The sequence below is a fragment of the Aedes albopictus genome, chromosome 2, assembly GCF_035046485.1.
Source record: "Aedes albopictus strain Foshan chromosome 2, AalbF5, whole genome shotgun sequence".
In the NCBI taxonomy this organism is placed as follows: Eukaryota; Metazoa; Arthropoda; class Insecta; order Diptera; family Culicidae; genus Aedes; species Aedes albopictus.
In genome coordinates, this window is record NC_085137.1 from 52,118,779 (window position 1) to 52,130,637 (window position 11,859).

The 11,859-nt window shown below is 42.0% G+C and overlaps 1 protein-coding gene across 1 annotated transcript; it reads right to left on the minus strand.

The window, feature by feature from the left end:
* Positions 1 to 1,572: 1,572 nt before the first annotated feature.
* LOC134286037 (uncharacterized) lies at positions 1,573 to 2,580 on the minus strand. The gene has a single exon (XM_062847601.1). The coding sequence runs from the start codon at positions 2,578 to 2,580 to the stop codon at positions 1,573 to 1,575; it is 1,008 nt and encodes a 335-aa protein (XP_062703585.1).
* Positions 2,581 to 11,859: the final 9,279 nt, after the last annotated feature.

Here is an 11,859-nt window from a genome sequence, read left to right on the forward strand (position 1 = left end):
ATGTGAGAACTTCAGGGCGATCACTATTTTGAATGCTGCCTACAAAGTGCTATCCCAGATCATCTTCCGTCGTCTGTCATCTAAAACGAATGAGTTCGTGGGAAGTTATCAAGCCGGCTTCATCGACAGCCGGTCGACAACGGACCAGATCTTTACCGTACGGAAAATCCTCCAGAAATGCCATGAATACCAGGTCCCAATGCATCACCTGTACATCGACTTTAACGCGGCTTACGACAGTATCGACTGCACAGAGATATGGAGAACCATGGACGAAAACGGCTTTCCTGGGAAGCTGACTAGACTGGTTAAAGCAACGATGGACGGTGTGCTACACTGCGTAAGGGTTTCGGGTCAACATGCCTCTCATGCCTGCTATTCAACATCGCTCTGGAAGGTGTGATGCGACGAGCCGGGCTCAACAGCCGGGGAACGATTTTTACAAAATCCGGTAAATTTGGGAACGACATGGACATTATTGCCAGAATATTTGGAACGGTGGCAGAGCTGTGCACCCGTCTAAAACACGGAGCAACAATGGACGGACTGGTGGTGAATGCCTCAAAAACACAGTACATGCTGGTAGGCGAAACCGAACACAACGTCCACAAATCGAGTATTGTGGCGTACTATTGTTGATAATGTCTTTGGAATTTTCGGCTCTCAGTCTAATAAATTGCGTTGATTAATCTTCTATCATCGCCGACGTTTCGGTCCGGCTATTGGACCATCTTCAGGGCTTAATTATTTATTGAAATTGACCCAAATTAACATCAAACATTTAAAATAACATTTCACAAACTCACTCGATACACAAATCAACATATCACACAAATTTTGCAAACATTTAAACAGTCGGGTTGTAAAGGGTCACGCCGTCTAGTACACTTTTGGGCCATTTGTTCCGGTTTGGTTTGGGGAATTCTCTAGCTGGTGTACGGATACTACCTGCTATCAGCCGGTCGGTACAGAATATTTCCCCTACTGATCTGCTGTTTCCAATCTGTGTTGTGTTGTGTGTGTTGCATCAGTGTATTGGTTGTTCGATCTATCTGTCCGTCCGCTTACTCTCCGGAGATCGTTTACCGATGCGATGAGAAAGCTATAGATAGCGCTCATGTCTGCCGTATCGGTACACGGAAAGATCGATGTACACAGAGCAAGAAGTATCTTTCACGCAGCGATCGAAAAGACCAGGCCCGGATTAAGGATTGTGGGGGCCCGGGGCCCGAGGGGATGTGGAGGCCCCTCGGAGAGATGACCAAAAATGTTTTTCCTTATTTTCAGTACAGTACTTGAGTAATATGAAAAATAAAGCTAGTGTTAGCAACCAAAAAAGGTTTTTGTGGGGGCCCCTAAAATGTGGGGGCCCGGGGCCCGGGCCCTCCCCGGCCCCCCCTTAGATCCGGCCCTGGAAAAGACAAAAGATTTCATGCAAACTTGTGTGAAAATTCACGCAAATTTGTGTAACACCGGATCAGCACATTTTTTGTGCTGATCCAGTCCTACGCAAATATGAGTGAAAAATCCTTTGTTTTTTCGCAAGTTACTCATTCGCTGTGTACTTTCGTTTTAGGGTGTACGACGGTTTACTGCTTGTGGAGTGGTGAGAATATGGCACATTTCCAAAACAGGGAGAGCCTGTGTTTTGAAACAACAGTCGATGATTGTTGGATTGCCTACATCGAATCTGTGCTGCTGTTGTTCACAGTGCTCCATCATTGCAGTCTTCTGTGATAGTAGCTGTATCTCTGGATCACTGTATGGGAGTCCAGCTGATAGCTTCCTATCCAGCGTGTTTACCAACGTTTGATGACCATACATTCTCGTACGCAGCTGGTTCTTGGTCATACCAATGTAGCAACCGGAGCAATCTCGGCATGCTATTTTGTAGACGACATTTGATTTTTGCATGTATGGAACGGGATCTTTCGCTGTTTTATACAGTTGTTTCACTGTGTTGTTGTTGCTACATACGATGCCGACCGACGGAACATGTTGCCTCAGTATTCTCCTGATGGTTGGTGTTAGGCCGAAGATGTGGACCACAGATCGGTACATGTTCGGAGTTTCTGCTACTTCGGGTGGTCTCGGTTGATGCAGCATTCTGTTTATCAGATGCAGTGGGTAGTCATTCCTTGTGAGCTGACATCGGATGAGTTGATTCTTTTCTTCCTCCGACCGGATGGTGCTCAGGGTGCGTACTCGATTAATGAAGTTCGTTGCAACCCCGAGTTTCTGATGAATGGGATGGAAGGAGAAAAAATTCAATATTCTGCCAGACGATATCGGCTTGGAATACCAGTCGGTTTTTATTCCTCCTTCACCCGTTTGGATCATCAGCATATCCAAGTATGGCAACTTTCCGTCCACTTCAACCTCGCATGTGAATTTGAAGTTTTCATCTTGTAGGTTGAATATTTCCAGCACCTCCTGGACACGATCTTTGTGGATCAGCAAGAACAGATCATCCACATACTTTCGTATGAACTGCGGTGGGATGTTCGCTGCATTGATTGCTCTGCTGATGATGCTATCCATCACGATGTCCGCTAACACCGGTGACAGCGGGCTACCCATGGATGACCTAGGATATTCAGAAAAATTATTCTGCATCATATTCTACCCTTTTAATGCTGTTGAGCATCAAATCTACTGAAAAACATAGAAGAAACTTTATAATAACGCTTGGAAAAAATCCGACTTCAAAGGGTTTTAAAGGGGGTGGTCATGTTCGGGGGCTTCAGAGGGCTTTTAAGGCAGTTTAAACGGGTTTCAGTGAGTTTTTGGGGCTATGCAATGCGCTTCACGAGGGTTTAAAGAGGGGTTACAGAGGCATATCAGAAACGTTTCAATGCAAATCAGGAGTTCTTAATAAGTTTAAGTGGCTTTGAATTTTCAATCCATTAATTATTTGTGCACTTGTGTAGGATGGAATGAGATTGTTATGAAGTCCCAAATATTTTTTTACTAAACATATTTCGAACCTAGCTTAATTATTTAGAACTGAAAAACGGCCAAAGTTATAAAAGTATACACACGAACTTTTAGATAATGAGTTGGGACTGCCTATATAGGTTTTTAACCTAAATGGATTCAGTTCATTATATGAATGGATTTAATGTTTGAAAAGAAGTTTGAGAAGGGGAAGTGGCTAGCAGATGAGAAAGGGAAGGCAATCAAGGCTTTCCAATATAAAGGGGGGAGGGTCTGAAGAATTTCTAAGGGGGGAAGGTTAGCGGCGTTTCCAGGGGCTTCAGGGAGTTTCAGGAGGTTTAAAATCGATTCTAAGGGGCTTCATAGGCTCTCACCCCCTGAGGCGTTACAAGGCGTTTCAAAGCGATTCAGGGTATTTCAGGTGACTTCATGGGCGTTTTAGGGGGTTTATAGATAATTATTTTAGAGGGGTTTCAGAGATGATTTAAAGCACTTCAATGTGTTTCAGGACGTTTAAGAGGTGCTTAAGGGGGCTTCATGGGTAAATTTCATGGAGGTTTCGTGGTGGCTTTCGAGGCGTTTCAATGCATTTCAGAGCCTTGAATTTCACGTAGGTTGGAGTTGGGTCATGGGGGTTTCAGAGGCGTTTCAAAGCGTTCTAACGACTTTTTAGAGCGCTTCGGGAGGTTTTAGAGAAATTTTAGGGGACTTCAGAGGTTCTCAGGTGAATTTTCCGGAGATTTATTTTGGGATTTAAAAGGCGTTTTAACCTTCCGTAACTCGCGCGGTTGACTACCTGCGTCAGCACCACGCTAATGCTGAGTACAAAAAGCGAGATTTTTTCAACGTGTTGTACAAAATACAACAGCGCGATCGCTCGTGGGTTAAAGCGTTTCAATGTGTTTTATGTCGTTTCATGAGGTTTCAGGTGAGGCTTCAGACGCTCGCAGGTGAATTTCACGTAGGTTTCATGGGGGTTTCAGAGGCATTTCAATGCGTTTCAATGTGCTTCAGGGTGGTTTAGGCGGTTTCAGTGGAGCTTGTATGGGGATTTCAAAGGCGTTTCAAAATGTTTCATGGTGCTCCAGGAGGTTTCATAGGAGTTTTAAAGGGCTTTGAAATTTGAAATACGTTTCGTAGAGTTTCAATGCGTTTCAGGGTGATTCAGAAGGTTTCGGATGGATATTAGGGGAATTCAGAAGCTCTCAGGGGAATTTTACTGAGTTTTTATGAAGATTTTATGGTAGTTTTAGAGGCGTTTCAATGCGTTTCAATGCATTTCAGGGCTATCCATGAGTTTTCCGGAGAGCTCAGAGGCTCGCAGGTGAATTTTACGGAGGTTTAAAGGAGGTATTTCAAAGCGTCAAGGCCTATAAATGAGTTTCAGGTTTACGGAGATTTCATAGGTGTTCCACAGGCAATTCAATGGATTTCAGTGTTTTTTCAAGGAGAAGTAGAGATCCAATTTGTTTATATTATTGCTCAACCTCCTCTATTATTTACTTTGACAGCTTGTCTAGTAGCGATAGTTTGGTGGAATGATGGTGCACTTCATTGTTTCATTCCTACCAAATACCTAGATCTACTTTAGACACTATAGTTACAATAAACTCGCGGAGGCGTAGACAACTGTAGCTTTACAAAGACCAGACCGTAGTTACCTGCGACTGTGTGAGTATGAATCTTAGCTCTTAGAGGCAACCAAATATCTGAGTAGATACAATTACCTATACTCAATAGACGTTTTGGAGACCCCCAAGCTGATAATGAACTCATCACTTGACAGTACTTAGCTACATGAGGCTCAATAGGTCGCCTATTACGCGTGTAGATCCGTTGACCTATGCCCTTGGAAGTTCTCGGATAATTCCAAACAATCATAGAACCCACCATTTGATATATCATACAGTCGAGTCTCTTATTAGACGCTGCCACCCACTTTAAGCGTCACATGCGACACACGCTATGTCCAAAGGGAAGTATTATGAAAAATGAATGTACCTCAAAATTTATTCGCTAGAACCATATTTTTGGACCTCTAGATTCAGAAAAAGTGTAGTTTAAAATCATCCATCTTATGTTTTTTTCCCATACATTTTTATATGGGACGAAATTGACCTTAAAATGACTTTTTTCGATATTTGTATGGGAAAATAGGAAAAAATCAAAAATATGTAAAAAAAACCCTAGATGAAATATTTTAAACCGCACAGATTCTGAAACTAGAGGTCAAAAGCTACGATTCTAGGGAATAACATTTGAGGTACATTCGATTTTCATAATACTTCCCTTCTGACATAGCGTGTGACATGACTTTTGTAGTGCAGTTTGTGAATACTATAGACTCACCACATACAAAAATAAACTAAATTGGTTGAGAAACAGCCTGAACAACGCAATGAGCGTAAAGTGTGTGACAGCGTCTAATAGGAGACCCGGCTGTAGATACTTGAGGCTGTCATTTATTGAAGCATCTATTAGGAAGTGTTTGTTTATGAAGAGTATGTTCATAAACCCAACTCAGGTATATATTTTTTCCTTTTTCCTGCATCACAGTCTGACTAGAGTATTATCAACTTCTAAATCATATTCTTGAAGCATTTTCACCGTAACTGCCTGTTATTAATTTTTCAGCATTCCTCTCTTGAACACATTCACCCATTCATTCAACCATCCCGTCAATCCCATCTAATAGAGATACATTTTGCTGTAACCTAAAGTCCTTTCCTAACTTGAATGTAGGAAAAAACGTAGGCCTTATGTGTAAACAAGGAATTTTCCATATCAGCTGCCTTGCTTCTGCTGTCACATCATTGTGATTGATCTTTGGACCGAGGAAAAGGTTCACTTTAGTATCCTTCCTGCAGCAATCGAAAAATGGAAAAGTTTCGTCTCTCCTGTTACTGTTATGCCAAACGGCACACATTCACACAACACGTTGGAAAAACCCATAAAGGAAGCAGTTTAGGCGAGCACCCGAAGCTTGGGCAGTCTGCTTTCTTGCTTTCTTATGAGACATTATTTTAATCTTAATTTTTACGGTTTCTCGTGAAGAATCATAAAATCAAGTTTTATGACGTCGTCGTCTCCGGGCGGGTGTGGCCAGACGGTTAGACATTCAACCGGATGATGGATATAGAAAAAGGATCTATACCGAAGAACCATCAGCCAGCCAAGAATGTGTCCCATTTCTCGAGCCAACACCCCACGGTGGTGGGGCGTTGATTGCTTGCTGCATGTTCGGCTTCGTTTTTATGGTGGATGGTTGACTCATTCCATCGCACTCTGAACTCCGTCGTCGAAAGAGCCGCCATCATTGAAACTGTTTTCTGTGCCGATGAGTTCATAGCATCGGGATAGATAACAGTGTCCACTTAGGGGCGACATAGATAACGGCTTCAGCCACAACGTGTTGCTGACCTCTTCAGATTTGACCCATTCCGTTAATGAATCTTGAAAACAAGCAACAGCGAGGGTTTGGTCATCAATCACGTATTAACGAGAATTCGGTGAAATGGGCTGAATGAAGAATATCAAGTTCTTCAGAAGAATATCATGTTCAGGCGAAACTAGCAACTATTTGTGACAAAACGTCGAGGTGAAATGTCATGGGCCATGTCAGAGCAGAGCAGTGTTTTATTGACAATTCCCAAGTCTAAATAATGGAATTTGTTTTCCACGGTGGTGCAGAGGGCTGAATTGAAAGATTTCCATCCTTGGGCGATTGCCAGATTCTGTCGACTTGCTTGATTTCGTCGTTGAGGCAGCGCCACCATGAGCCTCTGGGTCTGCCTCAGCTGCGATGATCTGCTGGGTTCCAAACTAACGCTTGCTTGCAGATTTCGTTTCCGCCCCTGCGTAGAGTGTGGTCGACCCACCTTCACTTTCACTCCCGAATTTCTGTCGCTATCGGCTTTTGATGACATCGAAGAGACCACCTTGCACGAATTATATACCGCAGTCATCTGTTGATGGAGTTGATGGAGACCTGCAGCCGTTGCGTGTTCTCCGCTGATTCAAACTAGGTTTCACTGGCGTATAGCAGCCCAGATTTCACGTTCTAGTAAAAAAAATCAGATTTTAGTGCGTCGACTGATCTGGTTGTTTTCCCATACATTTCTTAAACTCGCAAAAGCAGCCCTCGATTTCTTGATCAGTGCACCTATGTCAGTATTGGTGCCGCCATCGGCCGCCATTTGGCTACCAAGATATTGGAAGCTTTCAACATTCTCCACTGCTTGCCCAGCTACCGTAAGCTGGAAGGGTTGACCGTGTTTACATCCAACGAGTTGGAAGTCATTTAGATGCTCCATGGTAATGGGCTGCCAAAGCAATCCACGATTTGGTTCACGGTCAATCGCACCTACCAGGATCTCGTCAGTTACGATGCGGAACAGTAGCGGTGATAATATACATCCTTGCCTTACTCCAGCAACTACCCGGATGGGATCGGACAAAACACCGTTGTGCAGTAGAGTAATTCGGGTCAAAAGTTCGCAGTGGGTTTTTTTTCTGCGCACAAGTTAAGAACCCATACAAATCTATATGTGTTCGACACATAATCAAGTCAGTTACTCGTAAATAAAAATCGGAACGATTTCGTTATGGTGTGGCAGAGTAATGCGAAAAAATAGTCCTGTTCAACGACGCAGGTTGAACTTGCTCGAAGTATCTTGCAGGTTGTATCTTGCTCGTACCCATTAGTCAACAAACGGGTAAGAGTAGGATGCAGCAACTTCGAGCAGGTTCAACCTACGTCGTTGAACAGGACAAATGTGTTTCTAGGTGTTTTGATAGAATTTTTGGACCTTTTTGAATGAGAATTTATAGTAATAGGAAGAAGAAGAATCTCATATCCTCTTGATGTCGGAGAATCGTTATTCCATAGTAGTTCAAGAGGTGCACTTGAATAAACAATAAACTAACAGTGCTTCTTGCAGAAAGGGACATTGACAGTGGGGCAAAAGTTCGCACTAGATTTCTGGATCTAGTACATCAATATACTTACAGAATCTTTGAAGCAATGATGATTTCGTATAGAAACTACTATATATGTATAAAAGTGTGGGTCATCGGAACCGTTTTCCCAGATCAAAGCTTTTTTGGTTCCGTTTCGGGTCCTGAGTATCTGTTCAAAATTTGAGCACGATCGGTGGCGTCTACACTTTGCGCCTTGCAATTGAAATTTGAATGGGATTTTTTTTTATTCTTAATCACTTAAGGACAAGGTATTTGGAGTACATTGCTCAAAATTTCTAGAGCACCGTTCTTTAGAACCGTTGAACGGATTTGTAATAAAATGCATCACGCTGTTGACAACCACTGAACAATTAGCGTGATGCATTTTCATCCAAATCCGTTCAACGGTTCTAAAAAACGGTGCTCTAGAAATTTTGAGCTATGTACTCCAAATACCTTGTCCTTAACCTAATTTACAGCTCTATTGTCCACTGGGGCACTACGTGAGCAATTTCAATTGACAGCTGCACTTACATTTTGTACAGCGCCTAGATTCTATTCTACTTTATCGAACTGGTTTCCTTTCTGCTGCTTTCACTTTTTCTACTTTATACCTAGTAGAATGATGAGCACAAGGATGATGATGGATGGCCGTTGTTCCTTTTTAATCCGATTGGGGGTCCATTATGAGTAGCAGTTCGCCGATGTCCAGGTATCCAGGTCCGTTTGAGCCATGGGGCTCAGAAGAGTGTCAGTGTCAGTTGCTCTCGGGAGAAAAGCAACTGACGAAAAAATACAAGTGCCGGGGCTGGGAATCAAACCCATGACCATCCGCATATGAAGCGAACGTGTGACCAACTACGCCACGGGCCCCGGCATTGTATGGGATTTTGTATGGGTAAAAATACTTTTTTTGCATTTTTGCCATAAGTTGAAAAAGTTTGTCTGAAACTTTTTAACCGATACATACTATAAAATGATAGAATAGGATGTTCTGAAAAACTTTGTTGAAGACCGCAAAGCGATCCGATGCTTGTGAAAATAGATATAACCTTGGTTATAACCAACGAAACGCATGCATGTGTTTATGTTTTAACATGTAAAAGAATAACAATAGCAACAAAATCATGCTGTTTCGCCAAGCAATGCCGACGCTATTACTTTTTTTTATAAGCATCAGATCACTTTGCGGTCTTCGACAAAGTTTTCCAGGACACCCTAGGTTATGTTTTCAATTTATTGGTTACATGGTTTTAGAAAAATTTGAGCTTGTTATGAGAGAAACGCAAAAAAGTGTGTTTTCCCATGTAAAACCTCATATTTACAAACTTCGTTTCGTAAAACGTAGACATAACCGATCGTGTCCAAATTTTGCACACTTATTTGGGTCCTGAAATGGGATCAAAAAAGCTTTAATTTGATGGGATATCATTGAATTTTTCATTTTTCCATATAAACGATGACCCACTCTAATGTGCACTCCTTACTGGCTGTTAAGAGATGACATACCTACATTCCCCAGGTGTAATGACACGCTGATCCCAAACGTAGTTACATTCTATTGAATGCTTTGTATTCTACCACAAATTAAGTGCGGAATGTCCTACAAACGTACCTCGGAGAAAGTTCAACTCCACAGGTTCAGATGAAAGCCACAACCGGCGCATAACCGTGCAAATTAAAGCAATGGTCGTCGTAATTTAGGGAAAAAGACTGTGCCCACAGGGAATAAGTGAACCGGAATGACAAGGTCAGCATTGTAGAGGACATGGAACAGGAATTAGCAAAGCAACTGGGGAAATTTCATTTGCACTCAAGCGGGCGTAAAATGGTGTGAAGGTTAGCAACTGTTTCCTGTCTCCCGATAGGAACGGTCAGCTCAGCTCAGCTCGACAGAAGCCAGTCATACATATGGAACACGGACAGGAATGACTCCCGGAGATAAAACGGAGCAATCGAAATGAACGATGGCATTGGCGGGTGGGGTGGCATGGGATGGCTAGCAATCGGACTGTGAAGATCTAATACCCCGTGGTTTGATGGTAAGCGAAAAAGCATAAAACGGAGAAGTGATTTCCCCAACCTTTTTCCGATTGGAACGATTGCGTTGCCTCGAGAGCGAGGACCACCGACGACGACGATGTCGGGACGGCGAAGCGTCGGAGGAGGAAAATAATCTTCATTAGTGGTCATTTTGGAAGCACTTCATATTTCACTCTAACTGTTTCGCCGAGAGTGCAGTGCGCAACTTTGTGAGGGGGTTCGAGTTGGACGCGCTTGAACTGGAGTGGTCGGTGTGTTTGAAGAGAGTTTACTGTTACTTTTTCCTTCTGTGATCGATTGGAGCAAATCAAATTCGCCTCTTCAGATTTGAGAAATCGGAATGGCTGATTCAAGTGCGAAACTGGTGAGGAGGTGATCCAATACCGATTATTTTATCAATGAACATAAGGTTTTATGGCACGTTTTAATTGGAACCGATTAGTGGATGTTGGAACTGTTTCATGGCAATCTGATTCTACGGCTAAAAGCGTATGGCAAAGTAGCTGGATAATATTAGAGGAAATTATAGTTCGAATAGGAAGATCTATAAAATCTGTTTTTGCTCGTAGAAAATAACTGATGTGTTCGACAAACGATATGATTATACACTCCCGATCAAAAGTGTGGGGTCACCCCCTCAAAAACATGTCATTTTTCTAGGCCCATATCTCCGCCAATTTGCGTCCGATTTCAAAACCCTAGGTTTGGCGAGATGGACCGTGACCGGTCTTAGCCAGTCGTCTGACGACACCACAAACTAAAATAACGCTAGGTTTCATTCAAAAGATAATAAGTCAAAGAAACTTAATAACTTTTTTTTCTAGATTTTTTAGCTAAGTTCTGTAAAAAGCAGTTAAAAGCAAATAGATAATGGGTTATATTACCGCTCTCATCCTAAAATTTGGTCGACCCAATTTCCAGCGACACTGCCATAATATTTTATTCATTTTTTAGAAAATTTGGCAACTTTGGGATAAGTTTACATACCAAATTTTTTGAGAAAGTTTCTTTTAAATCTTGTTCAAAGTTTCTTTGATTTATAATCTTTTAAATGAGACCTAGGGTTTTGAAATCGGATGCAAATTGGCGAAGATATGGGCCTAAAAAAATGACATGTTTTTGATAGGGTGACCCCAAACTTTTGATCGGGAAGCACGAAATGTTTTTCTTTGACATTGAAATTTATCATTTCAGTTTTTCTGCAACCAGAATTATTTAACAAATAATAATATTAATTGGTCACAATAATCACATACAATGTGCTCCAAATGGTTCTTAAAATATTTCAGCAATATTCTTCAGACACATTCGGGAAACTTTTGATCAACAAAAGTTCCTTGCATTTTGGACAAGTACAAGAACGATGTAATAATGGTTTGTATGGAAAGTCTTACTTGTCTGGATCATCTGAAAAGAGCTATCCATTCTATTCTCGAAGCAAACTTCGAATAAACACATCTACACCCCACGTACTAAACCGAACACGTTACCCATTATTCTCCAGAGGAGGCAAAATTTGCATTATCCGCATGTTGTAGCGCTTGTGTTTTTGGCAAAGCAACCACGCGAACACCGCAACGCACTAACTTTTTACGCTATGTGGAAATTTGGCAAATTTTCCTGCAACAACAAGACAGACATGCACCGAAACTGTATCAACCACATGATCAGGTCAAGTGCACAACTTTTGCAAACTAGACTCACCCACTTGTTTTCCGTTCACGAGATGTGTGGGAGGTTATGGGCGGGAGTCAAGTAGTGAAAAGCATCTGCAAGTTGAGCATCTCCAGACATGAAGAAAATGCAAAATGTGGGAGCATGTTTTGAAAGGCCCTGACGGGGTAAAACGGGCCAATATATATATTATATATAAAATATCCTTTAAATAATATATATAAAAATATTCCTTTAAATGCTGTG